The sequence below is a fragment of the Babylonia areolata genome, chromosome 9, assembly GCF_041734735.1.
Source record: "Babylonia areolata isolate BAREFJ2019XMU chromosome 9, ASM4173473v1, whole genome shotgun sequence".
Lineage (NCBI taxonomy): Eukaryota > Metazoa > Mollusca > Gastropoda > Neogastropoda > Buccinidae > Babylonia > Babylonia areolata.
Window position 1 is genome coordinate 28824269 of NC_134884.1, and position 27480 is coordinate 28851748.

General features: G+C 44.7%; 1 protein-coding gene across 1 annotated transcript in view; it reads right to left on the reverse strand.

Annotated features, from left to right (window-relative positions):
* Window positions 1-1288: 1288 nt before the first annotated feature.
* The window catches only part of LOC143286195 (uncharacterized), a 331775-nt gene continuing 305583 nt past the window's right edge, over window positions 1289-27480 (reverse strand). Inside the window, exons 6-8 of the mRNA XM_076593832.1 lie at window positions 14201-14509; window positions 13248-13463; window positions 1289-3629 (exon numbers count right to left, since the gene is read on the reverse strand). Of these exons, the coding sequence (XP_076449947.1) occupies window positions 3586-3629; window positions 13248-13463; window positions 14201-14509 (569 nt within the window). The 3' untranslated portion in view covers window positions 1289-3585. The remainder of the gene's footprint in view (window positions 3630-13247; window positions 13464-14200; window positions 14510-27480) is intronic.

The following is a 27480-nucleotide window of genomic DNA, read 5'->3' on the forward strand; positions in this document are numbered from 1 at the left end:
CAACATTCACCTCTTCAGTATAAGAGCCTTCCGCTTGCAATATTTTGATGATGGTAATTGGGGTGAAACGCTGTTAATGTCGTCTCTTTCGCCGTTCGTATGGAGAGAGTTAAAACGTTCTTTGTTGTGACTGATCATCTAAGTCAAGAGAGCGCACCTCTGTTAGGACCAAATCCACTGAGAGAGCTTGCACTTCACAGTGGTATACACCCCATCTGTCCATTCACTCATCTATTCATTTTTGGTGTTTCCTTCCAAAAGCCCTCAGCTACTCCAAACTCACGCCATCTTCGAAAGGTAATAGGAAACGTATAGAAAATGCTATCTTTCATTCATTTTAGAAACAAAAACCCCTTACCATTTTCAAAACAAAACAATTTACCATTTTGGTTTCAAAAGGGACAACGTGGCGTACAATAATATGCAAAGCTCAGCATCTGTTGCTTAAAAAAGAAAAAAAAAAAAAAAGAGTGGACATTTTGAAATTCATGAAAACATCATACCGTTCCCATATGGTGCACCATTAATACAGACTGATGAATAAGTAAAAGATTTTGTGCACGGGACCAATATATCAGAATGCAAACATTTTGTTTGTTTGTTTTGTTTTGATAAGCCAAATTACATTCCACAAACTCTCTCTCCCCTTACAAACCCTCTTCAAACACACACACACACACACACACACACACACACACACACACAATTATCCACCTATAAACAAAATGGCGCTTGGTTCAAACATCAGAACGATAGCTACAGAGCATGTTGATTATCCAAACGCAGTCTTTCACAAAACAAATCAAAAACACGTTTATCACAATATTTCTAATGTGCTGAAAAGACTGACACTGCACAGAAGTCAGTTGTACACGAACGCTGAACGCCTGACGGTCACAAAAAGTCACAGACTTTGGATGAAACACACTTTGAATCAAAAAGAAAAAGTAAGATAATGCAAAAAAGGAAAAGAAAAGTCAAGTTTGTAAGTCATAATATTACACACCCACAGAAGCATGCACAGCCACATCCACACACATATACATGTATATATATATTATAATACCCAATGAAATGGCAGCGAAAATATTAATAAACTGACATACAAAAAACGACAAGAAACAAACAAACAAACAAGCCGTGTTAATGACAAACAAGATAATGCACATCCCTAATTTTCAGATTTGTCAAAGAAGCAGGATTCGTGAAAATGGAAACCCTTTCCCTTTCCCGTCCCTCCACACACAGTCAGCCATCAAGCACACACACACACACACACACACACACACACACACACACGCACAAAAGGGCCAAACTCCGACAATGTCACTTTCTTTTGGTGCAGAACTCCAGTGCGGTTCAGCCATCGGTACAGAGAACAGATACTGTATGTTTGAAGCGAACAGACAGACAATAGCCCAATTATAAAACGTACGCTCAACCTCGTTCGATTCCGATCCGTTAAAAAAAAAAGAAAAAAAAAAAAAAGAAAAAAAAGAAAAAAGAAAAAAAGTGAACCTTGATGCACAATCAGTTTTCAGACAAAAGCAGTTTTCGAAGCATAAGCATTGTTAATTTATTACCTCGTCACTTACATATCACGAAAAAAAAAAAAAAAAAAAAAAAAGAGGAAGAAGAAGAAGAAGAAAAGAGATGATAAACCGTACCCTTGGATAACGAGAAAAAAAAGTCCAGTTTGGACAGTTTGTTTTGCTTCCTGGTAGGAGGTCGGCGTTCACACATAAAAAAGTTTCATTCACTTTTTATTTTGTGTGTTAATTCTATTTTATTTTGTATTTCTGGTTGCTGTTATTTTGCTCTCTTCCAACCCACTGAGTTGTGTTCCCTTAGTGACTGTTGAAATATTCCTCAATTCTGTGTACTGCATAAAACAACAATGGTTAAATAAAAGTATTTGGACATGTTTCACCCATTCAATGCTTCAAGAGACCGAACTGTCAAACAAGACTTTTCCCCCAATACGTCTACGTCATATGCAGTGATGACGTCAGTAGTTGGGTCTCTGGCTGTGATATCTTTCACTTTTGAAGACACAAAGCGAATACAGTGAAAGAACGATTCAACGTGCAACAGTGATTATCATATGCACCAAACACATTAAAAACAACCACCAAATAAGCGACCTTCCAAACGAAAAGCAATAAAATCATCCATAAAGAAGCGAACGAACATGATCATTCACATCGTGTTCAAGCCATTTGAGGGCCAGAGCTTAACAGTGGAGATGAAGACAACATAGAAACCTTCGCTGACATCACCAAAAGTGAGCCCAGGATGTTCTTGGTGTAAGATAAGCGATACAAAAAATGTTACTGATGCGTCATATTCTGGTATTTATAGATGGCGCAATTCAGATAACCTTGGCGTAGGTCAATAAATAAATATCTATGGCTGAAGAAAGTGGTAGCCCAAGTCCCCGTGTTTGGGAGAACAGAACGAAGTACTTGCGAAATACATCTTCATGTTTCGTGTGACTGAAGGCGAGCCTGGAGCTCTGTGAGATTAGCACAGAAGGGCGAAAAAGATGAAGGACCCCAAAGGTGTGTTGTTGTTCAGCAGGGTGTCCATCATGCCAGAGGCCCATCATACCACAAGGTCCGTTAATCTAAGCCGCAGGTCCGTTTTAAGCCACAAGTATGCTATGCCACTGGTCCGTTTTTAAGCATACATAACAGGTGCAATGGCGCGCAAGGAGGAGTAGCCTAGCAAACGGGTGACATATTCTCATTTGGTGGCAGTGTTTGTGAGGATGAAAGGCTTTGTGGTTGGTTATCTCACAGGCGGTTCCCGTTAGGCCACGTTAAATCTTTCATGCCACTGAAAGTTATGCCACAGGTCCGTAACACTCGAGGCTCGAGTGGTATAATCATGGCCAGTGGAACAGCGGATCTGTGGCAGCGGTTGTCAGCGAAGAACTCAGCAGGACGTTCACTCCCTGTCTGAGCCATGGTCCGCCGTGCAATGACGAGAATCTCTGTTGGCAGTGAAGCAAACACGACTGAAGAACTCAGCGAGACACCAGGGCCAAAGCCTACGTAGTGAAGCGGAACCCAAGAACTCACTATGTCTCCCAAAGGCGAGTAATCAAGCAGACACCGACAAATTCGCCCCACTGAAGGCTGTAGTCTTGATTTGCGTCATACACACGAATGTATATATACATTTAAGTCATCACACTCTCACATGACTGAAGCACAGTGAAACTTCCACAGATGCTTATCGTTTTCAGCGTCCAGCCGAACAAAGATCGCATGTCAGCTACACACCTTGAAGGAGTGTATGTAAAACCACGGACTTGAGTTCCCACATGTGGCTCCCTGCGGGAGGAGCAAAGGAGAGAATTCAGTTCTAGTCTCCTGAAAAAAGGACAGCTGACTGAAACGAGTCGGGGTGGGGGGATGGTGGGGTGGGAGTCATCTTCTGGCGTTGTCTGAAGAACTTGGGGTAACGTCCTCGCGTGCACGAGAAGAAGGCAAAAAATGAAGAACGTGGTGTTGTGCCCCTTGTTGATGCGATGTGCAAGTCGCTGCTGGTGGTGGGGCGAAAATGAGGTGGGGGGTGGGGCTACAAGTTGAGGGGCACCGTCTCCTTCAGAGGCTGTGAGTTACCTGTCAACGAAACAAGCGTTCCGTGTCAGTCAGTGCTTTACATGGGAAAGCTTCATGTTAGTGTTCTACATGGGAAAACCTCATGTTAGTGGTTTACATGGGAAAGCTTCATGTTAGTACTTTACACGGGAAAGCTTCATGTCAGCCAGCGCTTTACATGGGAAAGCTTCATGTCAGTCAGTGCTTTACATGGGAAAGCTTCATGTCAGTCAGTGCTTTACATGGGAAAACTTCATGTCAGTCAGTGCTTTACATGGGAAAGCTTCATGTTAGTCAGTGCTTTACATGGGAAAGCTTCATGTCAGTCAGTGCTTTACATGGGAAAGCTTCATGTCAGTCAGTGCTTTACATGGGAAAGCTTCATGTCAGTCAGTCAGTGCTTTACATGGGAAAGCTTCATGTTAGTCAGTGCTTCACATGGGAAAGCTTCATGTTAAAAATGTTAGTACATATCAGTTCCCCATCATTAATTTCTCTCATGCTCTAACCCCATCATGTCTATAAAGAAAAGCTACATCATCAATCCCGAGGTCTCTGATCATGCATCTTATGCACCACACAACAGACGCAGAAAGTACCATTTTCCAAAGAGGTGGTTTTTGACAACCCTCTGTTTGGTTAGATCAAACAGTTCACAAAAAAAACAACATACACTGTTAAAAATGAACTTTTAAAAGTCTACCTTTGGCTAAAGTAATAAACTACCGGAGGACATGAAATCACAAGGTTAACTAAATGGCTTTGAACCAGACTGTTCTTGCTCGGAAAAGTGAGGTCTCGATTCTGGGAAATGATGCTTTTTTTGTGTGAAGATAACCTGAGCATAGACAGCCTGGTGTATTCCTACCATCCTTCCTCACCCAGTCCCGCCAATGACCCCTCTGTACTTAACTAGACAATGGTGTCTCCCATTTATTAAGTATCTTTAGTACTAAGCTGTCGAACTGCATACAATCATACCTAACTGCAGTAGTCGTTTGGAGACTTGTTCAGATTTTTTTTTTCTTCAGATGGTATAAATGAACGACAGTTTTCTACTTCGTAATATCAGATATAACATATGGCACATTTTTTAGAACCAGTTGACTGTTCTTCTTCTTCTTCTTCTGCGTTCGTGGGCTGCAACTCCCACGTTCACTCGCATGTACACGAGTGGGCTTTTACGTGCATGACCGTTTTTACCCCGCCATGTAGGCAGTCATACTCCGCTTTCGGGGGTGTGCATGCTGGGTATGTTATTGTTTCCATAACCCACCGAACGCTGACATGGATTACAGGATCTTTAACTTGAGTATTTGATCTTCTGCATGCGTTTACACACGAAGGGGGTTTAGGCACTAACAGGTCTGCACATATGTTGACCTGGGAGATCGTAAAAATCTCCACCCTTTACCCACCAGGCGCCGTCACCGTGATTCGAACCCAGGTCCCTCAGATTGAAAGTCCAACGCTTTAACCACTCGGCTATTGCGCCCGTCGAACCAGCTGACTCATTTTTCAAGACTGTTCCAGCTCGAGATTGTCCTAATCCGTGTCTATCAAATGATGTTAAAACCTGTCAAATGATTTTGAACTATCAAAACCTTTCAAATGATATTAAAATCATTCAAATGGCATTAAAACATATCACATGGCATTAAAACCTACAAAATTGGAAAAGAAGTAGACCAGTCTGGCTGTCAGCCATTTAATCATGACTAATCATTTGTAAAGTGACTATGTCACTTGTCATTAGTAGTTGTGTCATCCAACTCACTGTTAGGCGTACCATCACTGTTCTTCATTAATCACGAATTATTCATGGTCCTTTATAACAGCTGTGACCATGAAACTCCCGCTGGCATCTGGCCAGAAGCACCTCACCATTGTCAGTGCCTACGCCCCAACCATGACCAACCCAGATGAAGTGAAGGCGAAGTTCTATGAGGACCTTCACTCTGTCATTGTTGCTATCCCGAAAGCAGACAAGCTCATCATTCTTGTGGGCTTCAATGCTAGAGTTGGCTCTGACTACATCTCCTGGGATGGAGTGATTGGAAACCAAATGGATTGCTTTTGCTTCAGACCTGTGCAGAGCACGAACTGCTGATAACCAACACAGTTTTCTGCCTCCCTACCCGTAACAGGACGTCATGGATGCACCCTCGCTCAAAGCATTGGCATCTCATCGATTACGTCATCGTCAGGAAAAGGGATAGGCAAGATGTACGTGTGACAAAGACCATGTGCGGCGCCGAGTGTTGGACAGACCATCGCCTTGTAGTCTCGAAGCTGAATATTCGAATCCAACCCAAGAGACGCCCCCAAGGCCAGAAGGCTCCAAAACGGCTCAGCATGGCTCAGCTGAAAAACATCACCATCAAACAGACCTTTGTGGAGCTGCTGGAAGATCGTCTGGAATCCGCCTCTCTGGACAACCAGAATGTGGAGTCTGACTGGAGGACCCTGCGAGAGCTGATCTATAGTACAGCTTCAGAGGCCCTGGGACCCATGACCAGAAAGCACAAAGACTGGTTTGATGAAAACTGTGATGAAATCAAGCAGCTTCTGGATGAGAAACGCCGTCTGCATCAAGCCTACCTGAGCAACCCAAAGTCCACATCAAAAAAGGATGCGTACGATGCCATCCGCAGGACTGTTCAGCAAAAGAATAATGCAGGATAAGTGGCTGAGTGACAAAGCTGATGAGATCCAGGGATATGCTGACAGGCACGATATGAAGAGGCTCTATGATGCCTTAAAAGAAATCAACGGCCCCACATCCTCAGGATCATTCCCCCTCCTCAGTGCAATGGGAATACCTTGATCACCGAGAAGGAGAAAATTCTCGAACTCTGGGTTGAGCACTTCGACGATGTCTTAAATCGCCCTTCCTCCATAAATGATGAAGCCATAGACGGTCTCCCACAAGTCCCCATAAACGAAGCACTGGACGATCCGCCAACACTTCTTGAGACCCAGAAAGCAATCCATCTGCTATCCAGTGGCAAAACACCTGGCTCAGACTCCATACCAGCAGAGGTCTACAAGGATGGAGGCACTGTGCTGACTGAGAAGCTCCATCAGCTGTACTCACTCATGTGGAAAGAAGAGACCATCCCCCAGGATTTCAAAGATGCCTCTATCATTCACTTGTACAAGCGAAAGGGGAACCGGCAAGCCTGTGATAACCATCGGGGCATTTCCTTGCTCTCCATCGCAGGCAAGATACTTGCCAGGATCCTACTAAACCGCCTCACAGCACACCTTGACCAAGGTCATTTGCCTGAGAGCCAGTGTGGATTCCGGAAAGAGCGCGGAACCATCGACATGGTGTTTGCTGCAAGGCAGCTGCAAGAGAAATGTCAGGAGCAAAATGCTGATCTGTTCTCCACCTATGTCGACCTCACTAAAGCCTTCGACACCGTGAGTAGAGAGGAACTGTGGAAGATCATGGCCAAGTACGGATGCCCTCGGAAATTTATTTCCTTGGTCAGCCAATTCCATGAAGGCATGCAGGCTCGAGTCCAGGACAATGGCGAAACATCTGCTCCTTTTCCAGTCGCAAATGGTGTCAAGCAAGGCTGCGTCCTGGCTCCAACACTGTTCAGCCTCATGTTTTCTGCAATGCTTACTGATGCCTTCAGAGATGGCGATGTTGGAATCAGCCTAAAGTACAGAAAAGATGGCAAGTTGTTTAACCTCAGAAGGCTTCAAGCAAAAACCAGGGTCATGACAGACATCATCAGAGACTTTTTGTTTGCTGATGATTGTGCCCTCAACGCTGGATCTGAAGCTGACATGCAACTCAGCGTCGACAAGTTTGCCACTACCAGCAGGAACTTCGGCCTTACCACCAGCACGAAGAAAACTGAAGTTCTCCATAAGCCAGCCCCAGGGAAACCCCACGTTGAGCCCAACATCACAGTCAACGGTCAGAGACTCAGTGCGGTGGAGCGGTTCACATACCTTGGCAGCACACTGTCACGAAATGCGACCATCGACGATGAAGTGAACGTCAGGACTGCAAGAGCAAGTGCAACCTTTGGCAGACTCTATGCAAATGTCTGGAACAGAAGAGGCATTGGTCTCGAGACCAAGCTAAAGGTCTACAGAGCAGTAGTTCTCCCCACACTACTGTACGCCTGCGAAACTTGGACGGTGTACCAACGACACGCCAAGAAGCTGAACCACTTCCACACAACATGCCTCAGGAAGCTACTGAACATCAAGTGGCAAAACAGGACCCCAGACACGGAGGTGCTTGCAAAAGCCACCCTTCCCAGCATCTTCACCATCCTGATGCAGTCCCAGCTTCGCTGGGCTGGACACGTGGTGCGCATGCCAGACCATTGGCTGCCCAAAAGGCTCTTCTATGGCGAGCTGCAACAAGGGAAGAGATGGGCTGGACACGTGGCGCGCATGCCAGACCATCGGCTGCCCAAATGGCTCTTCCAGGGCGAGCTGCAACAAGGGAAGAGATCACACGGAGGTCAGAAGAAGCGCTTCAGAGATACTCTGAAAGTCTCTCTGAAAGCGTTTGACATCAACCCTGACTCCTGGGAGGAATCTGCAGTGGACCGTGACAAATGGCGCGCTGCTGTGCACAAAGGCGCCAAGTTGTGCGAGGCCAACGGAACTGCTGCAGCTGTTCAGAAGAGGCAGGCCAGAAAGTCACGGGCAAATAAGCTCCCTGACAATGATATGCCTGTCTTTGTCTGCCCCAACTGTCAGCGAACATTTCGTGCGCAGATTGGACTATTCAACCATCAGCGCATTCACAGATAGACTCATGAACATCCCCCCCACCCCACCACCACCCTCCCCGCATCCCCCAGCTGGATGACAACGATGGTCATCATCGATCTCGATGGACACACACCACCAGGCATACCAGCATTGTTCTTCACTAATCACGAATTATTCATGGTCCTTTATAACAGCTGTGAAAGCAATTGCTCTTCCCGTGCAATCACCCTCTCCGCAAAAAAGAACAAGAAAAAAAAGAAGTAATTTGACATTGTCAACCACTGCAAACCAATTCAATTCAATTTTCCAGCAGTTCATACAGAGGCAGGGCTTGTTGTGTGTCTGACACAACGTGAATGACCAGTATGGCCTTTCAACGGTGTCAAAAGACCAGGATCAGTCAGCATCACCGCCCTGTCTGAAACACTTTCCTGTGACCATACACGGCCTCTGTGTGTCAGGAGCAGTCTGCGTCGTGAAGGACTCAGCGCCCGATGCGGCGGCCCTCGAGGAGAATCTGTGGGGTCGGAGGGTGTTCTAGCCACGGACTGCAGAGTTAACCACTTCAACACTGGGGGGTTTACAGCCTTGGAGGGCTTCCATGCCATATTGGTGGGGAAAAAACGACCCAGATAAGATGAGGCTTTACCTCTAAATTACGAGAGGACACATCCGGAAATACTGTAATAGAAGTTAATTCCCTTTCCTTGCGGTTTATGTGTATGTAGGAACGTGAAAACCATTTTAATCAGATCATTTTCGACGCCACAGCAATTCTCGGGCGTAGGGCTTAATGAGATTTAATCACTGCAACAGGCCTCTCTCTCTCTCTCTCTCTCTCTCTCTCTCTCTCTATATATATATATATATATATATATATCTAATAATATATATCTCTATACATTTCTCTCTATACGTATATATCATGGAAACTAGAAGGCAGAAGACGCGATATGACACAGCACAAGCTGGTGTATTGTAGTGTAACCTTTTAACACATCTCTGCAACAAGCCTTCACCATTGACCATTCCTTTAGGTCATCCTTCCAGACGTCTATCGATGGGTTGTCCACGGTGACTTCCTTCAAGTCATCTTTCCAGACATCTCTCGATGGGTTGTCCACGGTGACTTCCTTCAAGTCATCTTTCCAGACATCTCTCGATGGGTTGTCCACGGTGACTTCCTTCAAGTCATCTTTCCAGAAAATTTCTCTGTGACTTGTTCGTGTGTTAATCCTCCGGGTAAATATTTTCAGACATCTGACTGAAGTTGTCCATGTGTAGTTCCTCCAGGCCGTCTTTCCACATAACTCTGCCAAAAGCAACCTTCACGTGTTTCCATCCATGTAAGTTTCCTTCAGTCACTTCTGCAGACATTTCTGAAGCGCGGCTGAGGTGAACGACGACTAGTGAGCCTTCTGCCAGAGACCAGGTAGCATTGGAAGAAACCCTTGAGGAATACCTACCTCATCCACGAGATGAACTGATGGTTAATAGTCTCTGCATCATTTAGTGAGAATGTATATGACAACAGAATTAATCTTAGGGAAATATTTCATCATTCACACGATAAACAGCCGTGATACCGTCTCTGCTTCAATCAGAAAGTGTCACACAACAGAAATTCTCATGAAATATTACACGATCCACACAATAAACGAAATGTGTGACTGCCATAAGAAAGACACGTATGTTGAAGCGATATGAACAATTCGTGGATCTTGTATAAACTCCACGGTGTTGTGTCATACATACATGACTGTCCAGTTCAATCTATTCAGTTTATGATAATTTTTTTTAATCTATCCAGTGTGTAGAGTGAGTATTTTTTTTCCATCACCACTTTAGAACTCTTGAAATCCTTTTTTTGTTTGCTAGGCTATAAACCTTGAGGATGAATTGTTTAAATATGCATGTGAATAAGTGTTAATGGTTCATGTTTGCTGGAATATAAACACCATTTCTAACAATTTCGAAACGCGTGTGTATGAATCATCGCTAGTAATTTGTGTTTTAGGGTTAAAAACAGTATATCAACATTTCATACGTGTGTGAGTCTGATGTTTTAAACTGTGTTCATCGTTGTTAGTTATTTGCTTGGTTTTGAACAGCATGAGTGACTGTCTAAAATAATTGTGAGTAACTGTTAGCAATAGGTCAGTCTATAAACACACCGAATATGGGGGGCGGAGGGGGGTGGGGGTGGGGGAATCGGACAATTCTTCACTGAAAACACTAAAACGGGTATCACTGTCCCCCTAAAAAAAAGAAACACACAAAAAAACCCAACACACATGAATGGGGAATTTCAAGCACAGATCCAGCAGGCATACACCCGTTCACATCAGCAGCACATGCTTGTCAAAGCGCTGTCAAAGACTGCTCAGATATTGCCGACCCGTTTTATAGCACACAAGAGACTAATTCAACATCAAGCAAGTTAGCACAGCAAGCATGCTGGCACATGATCAATCCATTCATGTTGTTTTACAACCCACAGTGTTGCGAAGACTGTGCTGAGGACGAAAGCAAGCAGTAAACAAAAAAGGTATTTACAAACTGAACTTCGAGGTTTAGAAAAAAAACAGAAGTTAGTAATCAAACCAATCATTGAAAACTGCTTTATTGAATCATCGCGACATTCCACACAAATGAGAAGCATTTGCTCTCTCGAAAAAAAAGTTTCTTGCGTGATCTTACCTAAACCACCGTATTCAAGACATTAATGAGGGCCTGGAAACATGACAACCAATCAACTTCTTCATTTCTGCGATGTGAAGTACGTGTGAATCAGGAGTGACCCATATGGGGCTTGCTTAGCAGTCTCTTTTTTTTCTTTTTTCACTTTGGGAACGCTCCAAACACTGGAAGAAGGACATTAAAGTTCTGGGTGTCACAGAGCCATATCAGTCTTGCATCAGTTCTTATCCCTGATGGTTCTTATCCCTAGGACAAAGCGCATCGGGGACTGAAGCAGGCAACAATGGTCATATTTGTCAAATTCCGAGCAGTTCGGACAATTGACTCTTTTTCCTGACATAACTAGGCCTCAACAGGGTCACTACTGTTGTTGTCCATAATTATCTGGCCTTATGGAATTCAAAGAGCAATGGATAATTTATGATCTGGCCAGCATTGGCCTAAGGAAGAGACAGTGAGGACAATAAACATAAACACGAGAAGGTTTCTGTGTTGAAATTGGTAAATCACTTTCAGTGCCAGAGCCGAGCAGAAAGTTCAGCTGTGCGACTAACAAATGGTGGAAGCAAAGAAACACACACACACACACACACACACACACACACACACACACACACACACACACACACACACAGGAGAAAGAGAAACAACAGGAAAGCAAAACTAACTAACAAGCAAGTAAGCAAGCGTATAAATACATAAGCATTCGCAAGTTTTAAAAATGAAAACAGATATGTAAACAAATGCTCAAGCACCCACAAATTATTGAAATATCAAGGTTAGTTTTTTTCTTTCTCTTCATTTCGATGTTTGAATGGACTGAAATGGTACATGGTAAAAATAACTTAGAATGAATGTCCTTCCATGCCATAACTTAATGAGCTCAAGAATGCAGAGTCACAGTATCGTGTGGATGATTAAACGCCAGTGTTGATGATAATTCATTACAGAATTGTTTGTGAGTGCGAAGAATCCTGTCGGGGCAGTCTTGGACATAATGTGTCACATGATTCACAGTCGTCCAATACAGTAAGTTCTTGATGATGAAAGTGTGCGGATTCAATCGTATTTATCGTTATGAATGACACTGCATTCATATACAACAAACTGGCAGACACAGAAGAAGGCGGGACTCTCCAATTCCACTAATCGGCGGCAAACAGGAAACCAGTCACCAACCGCCACGGCAAACAGAGGGCGGGGGTGCCCTGCATTCCAACCAATCACCAACCGCCACGGAAAAAGACAATTAGTAGGCGGGGGTGCCCTGCATTCCAACCAATCACCAACCGCCACGGCAAAAGACAATTAGTAGGCGGGGATGCCCTGCATTCCAACCAATCACCAACCGCCACGGCAAAAAACAAATAGTAGGCGGGGATGCCCTGCATTCTAACCAATCACCAAACGCTACGGCAGACAGACACAGGGGCTCTCCCATTTCAACCAATCACCCAACGAATGCCTGAGGTCTTCCCCCCCCCACCCCCCCCATTTTTTTTTCTCCCTTTTTTCCCCGGAGTTCTCCCCCGTCTCAGTCACAGTCTGACCAGGGTCCAGCGACAGGCACGCACTCCCTGCCGTCAGTATAATCATATTGCTTTGCGTCCCCAATTTGTAAGGCCTTGACACACAAGCACGTCACAGCTGAATAAGGCCTTTTTGGGAGGAAGGGGCGCGGGGGGCGGAGTCAAAAGGCGCACAAACACTATACCGTGCGTGCACCAACATAAAAACAGCTAGCTCCATAGCATTAGAGGCCAGGTATAAGGGAAGAGGGAGGAGGGCTTGGGGACAGGACCAGCGCCTTGACCACATCACACCCCCATGGGTAAGACCACAGCCACGAACAAGTTGACCTTAAGGGCATGAAGCCGATAGGTCGTTAAACAACTCTACAGGGGCTAGGGGGAGGAGGGGGATGGGAAAAAAAATGAGGAGCGCCGCCACGACCTCAGTGGGAGGCGTGACTGACGTGACGTAATCATGACGTGACCGTGAAATCACCACACGAGAGGAAGAGAGGGAAGGGATGGGAAGGAAGGTGAGGGGAACCGGTGAGTGAGTAAGGTCACAGGTTGACAGGCAGAGCTATTTTCTCCGCCACCGCAGTGCCTCCTCCGCCCTGCTGTTGATGATGATGACTGTAGGTGACGGAGTAGTTGCTGTTGTTGGAGCGGTTGGACTTGCCTGACTTGCTGGAGCCGGTGGGGGTGTAGGAGCGGTGCTGGGAAGGCTGGGAGGAGTAGGCGCTGCCCGAAGCGGGGCAGCTGAAGGGGTCCTTGCTGCCGTAGCCCGAGTACAGCGACCCGTGAGGAGGTCCCCCGGGGTAGACGACGGGCTGCAAGGGGTAGTAGCCTTGGTGCGAGTAGCCGTGGTTGCTGAAGGCGCTAGGGGCCCGGGACCCTGTCAACGTCAGCACACATACACAGAGAAACAGGTTTAGTTTCAGTTCCAAAGGATGTGTCAAAGCGTGCTTTGCACGAACGACCTTAGAGCCGTGCTAGCGTTGCTTGGCGTGTATCAGAGTTTTATCAAGTCAGTGAAATTAGCGAAGACCCATGGGAAAACAAACAAACAACAACAAAAACCCGAACATCATAATTATCGTTGAGCAAACTGCTATAAGATCGCTCGTACAGCTGTACAGATGACCTACCCCAACACACTGGCAACACAATACAAACTCTAAAGTTCTCTGCGCGCGCGCGCACACACACACACACACATATATATATATATATACATACATATACATATATATTTTTATATATATATATATATATATATATATATATATATATATATATATATATATATATATATATATGGGGTGTATATCAATATAATTATATCCGCGAATAAATGTTTTAACGTTCGCATTTATCAACTTTTTTTGGTTTACAAGATTGTGCGCTGACAAGCATGCACTCACATTCTTAGTACCGCTTCATCAGTTTATTGTGTTGAGCGTTTTATATCATATCATTATATTATATTACATATAATATATCATATCTATTATACATTAAATAAAATTATCATCATTATTTTTTTTTTAGACTTCATAATTCCTTTGATGGAGTTTTGTACGACTTTTTTTTTTAAATGTCTATAATAAGTCCGCCCTTGGAGTCACTCACCCTCGGTCCCCCCATGGTAGGCGGAGGGAGGGGCGCCGTTGGACAGTCCGGACGGGTTGTTGTTGGCGGCGTTAGCGGAAGTAGGGTTGTTGGGGGCTCCGCTACTGCTAGTGGTGGTGGTGGTGGTGGTGGTGGTGGCGGTGAGGGAGGGCGAGGGGTTGGCGGCGTCCAGCGGCTTGCGGCACAGCTGTCGGCGGCAGCAGCAGACGAGGGCGACGAGGCAGGAGACGACAATGACGATGCTGCCCACGGAGATGAAGATGGACGCCGTGACGCCCAGCGCCAGGAACTTGCACAGGAACCCGCACTCTGTGTGTGTGGGGGGAAAAAAACAAACACACACACACACACACACACACACACACACATACACACATGCACAGATAGGCGCACGCACGCACACATACACACACAGACGCGCCCACACAGACACACAGACACACACACACACACAGAGGCACAGACGGACACACACACACACACATCATCACCATTATTATTATTACTGGTAGTTTTTTTTATGTATTTATCTATTATTTTTTATTTATTTATTTTATTTATTTATTTATCTATTTTTTATTTTTGTTATTTTATTTTATTATTATTATTTTTTCTCAAGGCCTGACTAAGATGTGGCGTAGGGTATACGGATTTGACCGAACGCAGTGATGCCTCATTGAGCTACTGATACTGATACTGATCACCATTATTATTATTATTATTAGTAGTAGTAGTAGTAGTTGCAGTAGATTTTTTTTTAAGTTCATGTTAGCAAGTGTACAATGCATAGTTAAGGACTCTGAATAACCGCGATGTAAGTCTCACGGAGAGATTACGCGTGCTGATGCTAAAAAAAAAAAATAAAATAATAAAATAAAATAAAATAAAATAAATAAAAATAAAAAGGAGAACAATTATCCCTATAGCCTTTCAAAAATTGCCATCGTGAATTCATAGCGGGATTGAAGAAAATCATAGCTACAAGGAGCCTTTTCCAAAGGACGTTGTGTTGCACCAAGCCAAAACCGTCGGGGCCTCGAAGTGCAGTGATGGCCTAGAGGTAACGCGTCCGCATAGGAAGCGAGAGAATCTGAGCGCGCTGGTTCGAATCACGGCTTAGCCGCCGATATTTTCTCCCCCTCCTCTAGACCTTGAGTGTTGGTCTGGACGCTAGTCATTCGGATGAGACGATAAACCGAGGTCCCATGTGCAGCATGCACTTAGCGCACGTAAAAGAACCAACGGCAACAAAAGGGTTGTTCCTGGCAAAATTGTGTAGAAAAATCCACTTCGATAGGAAAAACAAATAAAACTTGCACGCAGGAAAAAATACCCCCCCAAAAGGGGGTGGCGCTGTAGTGTAGCGACGCGCTCTCCCTGGGGAGAGCAGCCCAGATTTCACACAGAGAAATCTGTTGTGATAAAAAGAAATACAAATACAAAAACCCTTTTCACTGGTGATCTGAAGTGGACCTCTGCCACTGTGCCTCTTGTAATGCTGTCGATGGCCAAAACGTGGTCTGGGGTCAAAATTATTTCTTGATGTCTGTCGGTCTTCAGCTGGAGTCCAGGATCAGAGTATAGCTGGTTGGCTGGTTCTGATGTCTTCAACAAAAAATAAGCAATCACGCGGAGCCGGCATACATCCAGCCAGAACTGTTCAGGTCAGTTCCCTGGTTCTGCAGGAAAATGTCTGATTTAGTCTGATTAAAGCCGCATCTCTCTCTCTCTCTCTCTCTCTCTCTCTCTCTCTCTCTGTGTGTGTGTGTGTGTGTGTGTGAAATGTCTGATTTAGTCTGATTAAAGCTGCATCTCTCTCTCTCTCTCTCTGTGTGCGTGTGCGTGTGTATGTGTGTGTGTGTGTTTGTGTGTGTGTGTGTGTGTGTGTGTGTGTGTGTGTGTGTGTGTGTGTGTGTGTGTGTGTGTGTGTGAATACAACAAAATGAGACAGAAGCATGTTAGTACACAGTACAAGAGTCAGAAGTATGCCAGTATGCAATAAAAGCGACAAAAGTATGACTGCATTCAATAGTCAGAAATATGCTAATAATTATACAGTGAGGCAGAAGTATGCTGTATGATAATTGCGTCCAACTACAACCATCAGAACAGCAGAGGAGGCAACTGCTGTCCGGACTATCTAGGCTAGAAGTGCATTATAGTGGAGAGTACCTTACCAAAGGTACATCCCACTGAGATGATTATGTTTACATCTGGTACATCCCCACCCTCTCGACCAAGAGGGTTTTAGGACAGTCAGTAGTGTTCTTCTTCTTCTGCGTTCACTCGTATGCACACGAGTGGGCTTTTACGTGTATGACCGTTCTTTACCCCGCCATGTAGGCAGCCATACTCCGTTTTCAGGGGTGTGCATGCTGGGTATGTTCTTGTTTCCATAACCCACCGAACGCTGACATGGATTACGGGATCTTTAACGTGCGTATTTGATCTTCTGCTTGCATATACACACGAAGGGGGTTCAGGCACTAGCAGGTCTGCACATATGTTGACCTGGGAGATGGTAAAAATCTCCACCCTTTACCCACCAGGCGCCGTCACCGTGATTCGAACCCGGGACCCTCAGATTGACAGTCCAACGCTTTAACCACTCGGCTATTGCGCCCGTCGTCAGTAGTGTTGAGATGGTCCCCAAAGGCCAACTGGACCCCAAGGCTGCAGCCCCAAGAGCCAGTGCAATCTTGCCTCCTAGTTTCAGCGTCACCCACAGTCCTCAGTTCACGAAAGACTACGCTGTAAATTTCAGTTTCAGTTTCAGTAGCTCAAGGAGGCGTCACTGCGTTCGGACAAATCCATATACGCTACACCACATCTGCCAAGCAGATGCCTGACCAGCAGCGTAACCCAACGCGCTTAGTCAGGCCTTGAGAAAAAAAATATATAGATAAGCTTACATAAATAAATAAATAAGTAATTATGATATAAAAAAAGGTAGTAGTAATGAAAATAATAAAATAATAATAATAATAATAATAATAATAATAATAATAATAATAATAAATAAATAATTAAATAAATAAGACAACAATGATGATAAATAAGCAAATAAATGTAAAACATGAAGACACACATTCACACATACACCCACACATGCATAACAGATATGCCCCAAACACGCAGTTTCACAGATATGAAAGCACAGTATACGCTGTAAATGAATGCCCACTGCGGTTAGGTGCAGAAACCATTGATCATACAGCTCTCACTTCGGTGTTGGCCAAGCTGTAAGTTTATGCAAATCTCTGATAATTATAAGCCGAGCGTTAAGCCAAAATCCTTCCCAGACTGGAAAGTATCAGTATCAGTATCAGTAGCTCAAGGAGGCGTCACTGCGTTCGGACAAATCCATATACGCTACACCACATCTGCCAAGCAGATGCCTGACCAGCAGCGTAACCCAACGCGCGTAGTCAGGCCTTGAAGGGAAAAAAAAGAAATAAAAAAAAAGGTGAATAAATAATAGATAAGCTTACACAAATAAATAAATAAATAATCATAATGTAAAAAAAGAAGAAAAAAAAAGAAGAAGGTGAATAAATAATAGATAAGCTTACACAAATAAATAAATAAATAAATAAATAATAATTATTTTAAAAAAAAAGAAAAAAAAGGTAGTAGTAATAATAATAATAATAATAATAAAAACAAAACAAAAAAACCAAAACAATAATAGATAAATAAATAAGATAACAATGATGATAAATAAGCAAATAGATGTCAAACATGAAGACACACATTCACATATACACCCACACATGCATAACAGATATACAGACTGGAAAAACGACCTGGAGTACAATAAAAGAGACAGAGAAGGTGGGCGAAGTACACAAAACAGATAGCCCCATTGTGCCCCCCATCATCACCGTGATAAGTGTTCTTTCTGCATGTCGTGCCCAGCTGCTATCTGTCTGGCACGACGTAGTCGGGTTGCCATATATAATACAAGGAAAGCCCTGTGCCACCAAGGGATGGTAGGTCCGTTCCCCCCTCCCGCCCCTGTTCTCTTGTTAATAGTGGATGTTGTAATGAAAGTGTGTTTGTTCTTCCTGCTGTGAAGATATCTGAAGCCGCTAAATGTGTGTGTGTGTGTGTGTGTGTGTGTGTGTGTGTGTGTGTGTGTGTGTGTGTGTGTGTTCACTAGAACTTGTTTTTGGGGTTGTTAGCTTTTCAGGTGACGGGTGATACACTGAAACCTTGCGTGCAGCGTTTATTTTACGCACGTAAACGAACCCACGGCAACAAAAAGAATTGTTGCTGGTAGAATTTTGTAGAATAATTTCACTATGATAAGGGAAATAAAAGAACAAAGAAACACACACACAACACACACACACACACACACAACACACACACACAACACACACACACACACACACACACACAAAACACACACACACACACACACAAAACACACACACACACACACATAACACACACACACACACACACACACACACACACACACACAAAACACGCAGATAGAAGAAGAAAATAACAAGAACAAGAAAAAAGTGGCGCTGCATGCACTATAGCGACGCACTCACCGTAGCTCCTTAGAGGGGAGGGAGGGAGCAACCCAAACCGTCACACCGAGAAATCTATCGCGACAAGAAAGTACTACAATAAAATAAACCACAGTGCTAAAGCGGCTGGATACAGCCTTCCCCAACCCACCCACCCCCTCCCTCTCCTTCCCATCCCAACCACACCCCACCCCCCCTCACCCCCTCCTTACCATGAACATTCCTTCTCCTATATCTTCATTTCTCTCTCTGACTCCAGTTTCACACCAACGTTCATTGCCATTCGTGTTCCCTGTCTTTGAACGACTCCTCCCCCTCTACCACTCTTCTTCTTCCTCTTACTTTTTGCCATAAACATAATTATTCCCATTTCTCTTTCTGAAGCTCTTTCTCCACCCCCGTCCCCCTGGCCTCCATCCCCCTCCTCGTCCCCCCCTCTCCCCACCCCTCTCGTTCTATCGCATAACCCATCTCAGGTCAGAACAAGAAAGATCGTAGATCTGAAGAGGGCTGCACTCACACGACCCTCCCCCGACAGAAGCGCCCACAGATTTCTCTCGCTCTCAATCCCCCCCCCCAACCCCCTATCCCTCCCCCTGCACCCCCACCCCATCCTTCTACCCCTCTCCCCATCCTTCTTTCACCCGCCTCCCTCTTCCTCCTTCTCCTCCCCCCCATCCTTTACCCTCCCCTTCTCCCCCATCCTTCTCCCCCCCTCCTCACCCCTCTCCCCCCTTCTCCTCCCCCATCCTTCTCCCCCTCCTCACCCCTCTCCCCCCTTCTCCTCCCCCATCCTTCTCCCCCTCCTCACCCCTCTCCCCCTCCTCCCCCCTCTCCCCCCTTCTCCTCCCCCATCCTTCTCCCCCTCCTCACCCCTCTCCCCCTCCTCACCCCTCTCCCCCTCCTCACCCCTCTCCACCCTTCTCCTTCCCCGATCCTTCTCCCCCTCTCCCCCCTTCTCCTCCCCCATCCTTCTCCCCCTCCTCACCCCTCTCCCCCTCCTCCCCCCTCTCCCCCCTTCTCCTTCCCCATCCTTCTCCCCCTCCTCACCCCTCTCCCCCTCCTCACCCCTCTCCACCCTTCTCCTTCCCCGATCCTTCTCCCCCTCCCCATCCTCCTCCCCCCTCTTTCTCCTCCCCCTTCTCCCCCCCCCCCCCCAACCCCCCCTATCCTTTCAGTTACGCTTGATGGAATGCTAATGTTTAGGCCCCAAAAAGAAGAAGAAAAAAAGAAAAGAAAACGAAGACCTTAGCGAAAATGATAATACCGGAATTACTCAACAACGGCAAACAACAGATGCCAAGTTGACATGCTTTGTAAACAGTGGGATTGTGAGATACGCTAGCAGGAAAGCCGGAGTTTGGGTGTTGAGTGTATGGCAGTACAGGAGAGTTCCGTGCCGCCTGCATCATTTTGTAATAACAAATAACCTGCCACTCTGAAGGGCTGCTGCAGTGTTTGTCTTGCTCCTCCTGTCTGTCTGTCTGTCTGTCTGCCCCTCCTTCCTTCCTCTTCTGTTCCTTCTTTCTTCGTCCATCATCGTCATATCAGTTATCGTTGTTGTTGTTGTTGTTGTCGCTGCTGCAGATTTCTTTGTTGTTGTTGTTTGTTTCCTGTGTTGTTCATCTTTTATACATAAATGCATGATAACAGACATATCACACACACACACACACACACACACACACACACACACACACACACACACACACACACACACATTAGGTATATATGTGTTCGTGTGCATGTGTGTATGTGTGTGTGTGTGTGGGGGGGGGGGGCTGTCATTCTCAAACAGATTAGAAATCAGAGGGAACAAATAGACAAATGTTTGATTAAAGAAAGAAAGACAGAAAGATAGAAAGAAAGAAAGGAGAGAAAAAAAAGAAATAAGAAAAAATATACTTGTTCAAACAAAAAAGACAAGTAAGGCTACTTCTAGACAGCAACACTATCGAAAGGCTGAAACGTGACCACAGTTTTTACCAGCCTAACAGGGCTCTGTGTGTCCTTCTGGGGAATGATGGAGAACGTTGTCCTCGTTTCGAACAGTATGGCGACGCTTACTACATCATGAACCATTGCAAATGAAGTGCGACAGTGGTCCACGCTACAGTTATTTGTCAACGGCAGTACCAGAACAAGGACTTCCTGAGAGCTTGCAATCCTTGAGTGGGAAATCCCTGCAACCACCTTAAGCGTCATGGCTGCTGGCCGCCAATGACCCAAATTTTGGCATTGTACCGTTCCCTTGCTGCTTTGGGTACATATCGAATGTCGTTTGGACGAGAATTTGTCTTCCCTGCCATTAGTGGAGTGATGGCCTAGAGGTAACGCGTCCCCCTAGGAAGCGAGAGAATCAAAGCGCGCTGGTTCGAATCACCGCTCAGCCGCCGATATTTTCTCCCCCTCCTCTAGACCTTGAGTGGTGGTCTGGACGCTAGTCATTCGGATGGGACGATAAACCGAGGTTCCGTGTGCAGCATGCACTTAGCGCACGTAAAAGAACCCACGGCAAAAAAAGAGTTGTTCCTGGGAAGATTCTGTAGAAAAATCCACTTCGATAGGAAAAACAAATAAAACTGCACGCAGGAAAAAATACAAAAAAAAGGGTGGCGCATTAAGTAGCGACGCGCTCTCCCTGGGGAGAGCAGCCCGAATTTCACACAGAGAAATCTGTTGTGATAAAAAGAAACTACAAATACTACAAATACAAATTATACAAAATGATCAGCTGCAAATTGTTCGAACACAACACACAGGCAGCATCTGTTTCCACAGCCCCATGATGGCGGAAGCGTCCGGCTGCCAGGTGTGATGCGCGCGCAAGTTTTCGCAACCCATACGAGGGAGTTCTGACGTTTGAGCCGAGAAGGGGCGTCTACAGAACGTAGACCAGGTGCGCCAATCCCGCAAACGAAACGAGAGGAAACGAGAATCATCATCTGCTATTGCCTGCCTATGACACTGTGCGGCCGCATCGTAGGCGTCTGCATTTGGGCTGCTGAGTTCACATCTCCGCAGTAACTTCGTCTTCACGTTGTCGATGGGACTTCCACCACAATCGTGGTGAACAGAACAAGCGTATGACGTTGTATGCACCTAATGCAACACAACCTGCTCCACCTCTTATGTAGTTTTTTTATCTTCTTCTCTCCTACCTTTATCATGTTGTGAGTGTGTTGGTCCTGGCTGAGGGGCTGAGGTATTGTGTAGGGTGAGTGACGAGCCCGTAGACGCATAATTAAATTTCCAAATGGGTGAATAAAGATGAGTAGTATTGCATTGTATCTGTTAGAGGTTGGTATTAGTATAGAATCAACGCTACGCTGTTGTTTAGCTAAATGGTTCCGACCAACTCAGAAGATTGAAGAAAACTATGGTCTTCTTGGCTCTCGTACATAATTCCGAAAACATGATTATGTCACATCTTGCAATCAACCATTGACAAACATTGAGAGGAATCCACTGATTTGGACAGAATTTCTATTTGCTCGTGGGACTCACTGCAAAAATTGTGACACTAATCTTCCATTATGGTAAGTACCCCAGGCACATCATCGTCATTATCACCACAGCGCTTGAGAAATGGATTCCAGGAACTCAACGTTCGTTCGTTAATTTATCATTTTCATTTAAGCCCTGGCCGACTAGATAAAATGACCGAGCTGAAAAAGTAATCACGTGTGTGTGTGTGTGTGTGTGTGTGTGTGTGTGTGTGTGTGTGTGTGTGTTTAGCGAAGGAAAGAAAAAAAAAAAACCGGTGCGAGTTCGGAAAGTAAAAGGAGAATTTTGCGATTTAGAGAACATCATCATCATCATCATCGTCAACCTGACACTTTCTTTTCTTTTCTTTTTCTTCCTCCACTCATCTCCTCCCTCTCCCCGCCCCACCCCCCCACCCACCCACCCCCGCCTCCCTCCTTCCCTCGGTCCCTTGCTGTCCCGTGGCACCCTGATAGATGCCGTGTTGACAAGGGTCGGGGAGGGCGCCCGAGCACTATGGATGACACTTCGATTGACACCGCCAGCCTCTACCGCCCGCCCGCCGGATAGCCTTTTGCTTATCCCCCCCTTGGGATGTGTCACTTCTATTGATTGACAGCTGAAGAGCTCGCGCCACCACCACCACCACCACCACCACCACCATACCAGTCTCCCATCCTCCACTCCCCTCCCTTTCCTTCCTCCCTCCCTTCCACCCCCCCACACCCCCCTTGTCACTCTCTAACCCTGTGTTACTCCCCTCCCCACCCCACCCCACCCCCCAACCCACCCCCTACTCTAAGATATGGAAAAAGAAAAGAAAAAGGGGGATGAGGGGTTTGGGGGTGGAGGTTGAGAAGGGAGTCGGAGAGAGAAGGGGGGGGGGGGGGGGAGGAGGAAAGGGGAGAGAACTAGAAGAGATTGAAAAAACACCATGATGTGCTTTGGGGTGGAGAGAGAGAGAGGGTGCGGGTGGGGTTGGGCGTGGGGTGGGGGTCGGGGTGGGGGTGGGGGTGGGAGTGGGTTGGGGGGTTAGGTTAACACAACATCCCCTGAAGATCATCGGTGGAATATTGGCATATTCCTTGTCACAAATGGAAACTGGGGGCGTGTGAATGGAGGTGGAGGGGAGTGTGGAAGGGGTGGGGGGGGGGGGGTGGAACAGGGAGAATGGAGGAAGCGAAGGAAAGAAAAATCAAACGGATGAACGAAAATAGACAGAAAGAAAAGCATGAAAATGAGAAGAAGAAAGAAGAGATTAGGGAGAGAGAGAGAGAGAGAGAGAAGAGAGAGAGAGAGAGAGCGAAAGCAAGACAGACAGTGACACACACACACACAACACACACACACACACACACACACACACACAACACACACACACACACACACACACACACACACACACACACACACACACACACACACAACACACACACACACTCACACACACTCAGAGAAAGAAAGAAAGAGAGAGAGAGAGAGAGAGAGAGAGAGAGAGAGAGAGAGAGAGAGAGAGAGAGAGAGAAAGAGAGAGAGAGAGAGAGAGATAAAGAGAGAGAGAGAGAGGAAAAGACGTAAGGGAAAGAAGGAAGAGGAGGAGAATGATTTAATGATTTATTGATTGACAGGTTCCTTAATGTGTTCAGAGCTGGGGAACAGTGAAAACCCCTTTCATAATTTTGACACTAAACTCAAACAGAAAAACGTAGGAAAAATGGACAAAGGCGGAAAGTATTTGTGTGAACACTGCATGCATTAAAAGGCCCGTGTTGACATGTGAACATACATCTTATCAGCTCCTGCGTAATCGTCCATACAAATTATTTTAACGGTAAGGAGGTGTGGAGGAGAGTGAGGATAACGATAGGTGGGGACGGGGGTGGGGGGAGGCGGAGGGTGTGTGTGTGTGTGTGTGTGTGTGTGTGTGTGTGTGTGGTGGGGGGGGGGTTGTGGTGTTTCTTTGAACTGTCTGAAATGCGTACACAAGCATGAAATGAAAAGAAAATAAGTTCGCACAAGTACAGTACAAAACCAGAGGCCTGGTATAAGATCCCCCCCCACCCCCCCGAACCCCCCCACTCCCACACACACACATATCTCTCTATCTCTCTACATATATACAAATATATATATATATATATATATATATATATACAAATATATATCTTTTTAAAAATATTTTTTTCAATTTTTTTCCCAATTTGGTAACACATGGAAATTTTACGTAAATTCATTCATGGGAATGGGAGGGGGAACAATATGAACGAAACACGAGAAAAGAAAAACAACAACTTACAAACATAGTATTCTATGTTGTGATGGCCTAGAGGTAACGCGTCCGCCTAGGAAGCGAGAGAATCGGAGCGCTCTGGTTCGAATCGCGGCTCAGCCGCCGATATTTCTCCCACCCCCCCTCCACTAGACCTTAAGTGGTGGCCTGGACGCTAGTCATTCGGATGAGACGATAAACCGAGGTCCCATGTGCAGCATGCACTTAGCGCACATAAAAGAACCCATGGCAACAAAAGGGTTGTTCCTGGCAAATTTCTGTAGAAAAATCCACTTCGCTAGGAAAAACAAATAAAACTGCACGCAGGAAAAAATACAAAAAAGTAAGGGTGGCACTGTAGCGAACGACGCGCTCTCCCTGGGGAGAGCAGCCCGAATTTCACACAGAGAAATCTGTTGTGATAAAAAAGAAATACAATACAAACATGGGAAGGGGAGGGGGGCTACACACACACACACACACACAACCCCGGCCCCCCCCCCCCCCCCCCCCCACACACATTCCATCGATCACCGTCAAACGCGTAACATGCAGAGTTTTACTAGCAACATATTTTTAATATGATCATTTTCATGTGCAAGACGATGGTTTTTCATGGCACACTGCTGGAATCGTCTGTGCATGTTCCATTCCTTGCTGTCAATAATAGAAAACCTCTCCCTGAGTTAAAAAAAAAAAAAAAAAAAGAAAGAAAAAAAAGTTTGTTTTGTGAAGTACATGCGAAATTCGCATCGTTTATGAAAAAAAAAAGTTATTTTTTTGTTTATCTTGCAGGTATTACAAGTTTCATGCATCACAATAATTATTAAGTCACAGAGCTGACACAGTCTGTCATTCACGAAAAACAAGCAGAGAGGACAGAATTTGAAGATGTTCAGTATACTGATGTACAGGTGCATCTGATTACACTCTGAAAGCGAATAGAGAGTCTGACTTACATACACACAAAGCAAAGCGAATAGAGAGGACAGTATTTGAAGATGTCTAGTAAACTGTGTGCAGATTACTTTTTTTTCATTTTTTTTTCAATTATTATTTATTTATTTATTTATTTATGTACGCTTATAGTTGACTTCATCAAGTTCTTGCGCCTTATACATATTATTACTATTAGTAGTAGTTTAAAAAAAAATGTATTTATCTATTATTTATTAACCTTTTTTCCCCTCAAGGCCTGACTAAGCGCGTTGGGTTACGCTGCTGGTCAGGCATCTGCTTGGCAGATGTGGTGTAGCATATATGGATTTTTCCGAACGCAGTGACGCCTCCTTGAGCTACTGAAACTGAAACTTAACAGTTCTTTTTTTCAGTGAACACCCTCTGTAACGAATAAGGAAGGAGATAGTTTAAAGGCGGGTGGAGCAGGTTCTCTAAACAGTTCAACACAAATCAGGTGCGCCTGAGTAAAATCAAACTAAAATACTCATCTGGGAATGATCATTTTTATAACTGCCGTTGTCACGAAATGTTTTGATTGACAGTAATGCAGAGCAATGTATTCAGTGTTAAAAAACAACAAACAACAACAAACAAAAACAAAAAAAACAACGACGAAACAAACCTTGATTATTTATTTACAGTTGTTTTGTCAATGTATTAATCAAGAGATAAAAACAACAACAACACCAACAAAACAATCAAGAGTGGTGTTGAATGGAATTGACGTTGTGACGCGAGGTGTGTGTGTGTGTTCCAATTTCCATTATGCACTGGAATTCTTATTCCGAGTTGCACACACTTTCTTTCTGTTTTTTTTCTTCTTTTTTTTTCAAAACTGTTTTAACCATCTTTTTATACACTTCTAGAGATTTCTAACTCTTTACATTATTTGAAAGATTTATTATGATTTGAAACATTTCCTTACAGATTAAATATTGAATTTAGATTTGTCACGTATTCACGAAATCTATTTTCTCCCATTCGTTCAGCTGAATTCTCTGACAAGTGTAATAAACCATTAAAGCATTAAATTTGCTTAAAATTGATTTCCGTGTGTGTGTGTGTGTGTGTGTGTGTGTGTGTGTGTGTGTGTGTGTTTCTTTTTTAAAGCCTGGAAGCTGAATTAATGTTCATTATCTCACTTTTGCTTTGCATTCAAAGCCGAGCTATAATTGCCAGCGAAATGACAATGAAACACGATGCATGTTCCTAACGAAATCATTCAGAAGAATTCCAAGAAGCATGTGTGATTGTTCTACGTGCTCAGTTCACGTTGTTTGTTGCCCTGTCGACCTTTGGGAGGCCGGCCACCTTTGGACTGAACTTGTTGTTTTCTTCCACTGTTAAATGTTATCTCGAAGCCTGATCATAGCCACGTTAGGTTCAAACGGAGGTCAAGAATCTCCTACTTAAAAGACAACAACAATCACAGCAGATGGGGTGTAGCGTATATGGATCTGTGAACACACTCTAACACCAACTGAAACTGTCATGATTGATCAGAGCTTAAAACCAAACAAACACATAAAAACCAACTAATAAACGGCTACTTTGCATAAAAGGACGCAAAGTATCTTTGAAGGATGTGCAGGAAGGCCAGCAGAGCCTGTGACCAGTATTTCCCCCCAAAAAAACCAAAGGAACGATGCATCGAGAGCTAAATTTATGTCACTGCCTGGAAGACGGAGCTTGACAACATTTGACTTGATTTTCCAGTTTGCCACGTCCCATTTTCTGAAACGTGAACTCGAAGTGACATCTTAATTTAAATCATTTCAACTGCACGCACAGATGAAATTTATTTATGGCATGACGGCATTTCCATCGCGTTTGTATTTATTTCTGTTTGCATTCACATGTTGTCATGTTTGTTAAAAAAAAAAAAAGAAAAAAAAATCCTGCTGCTGAAGAACAAATGTTGTTACCTGTTTATTTTATTTTGCAAGAAAGCTAAATCGTTATTTTTCCCCCAAAATTAAAACTGATTTCATATTAACAAATATTTTAAACTCCTCCCTTCA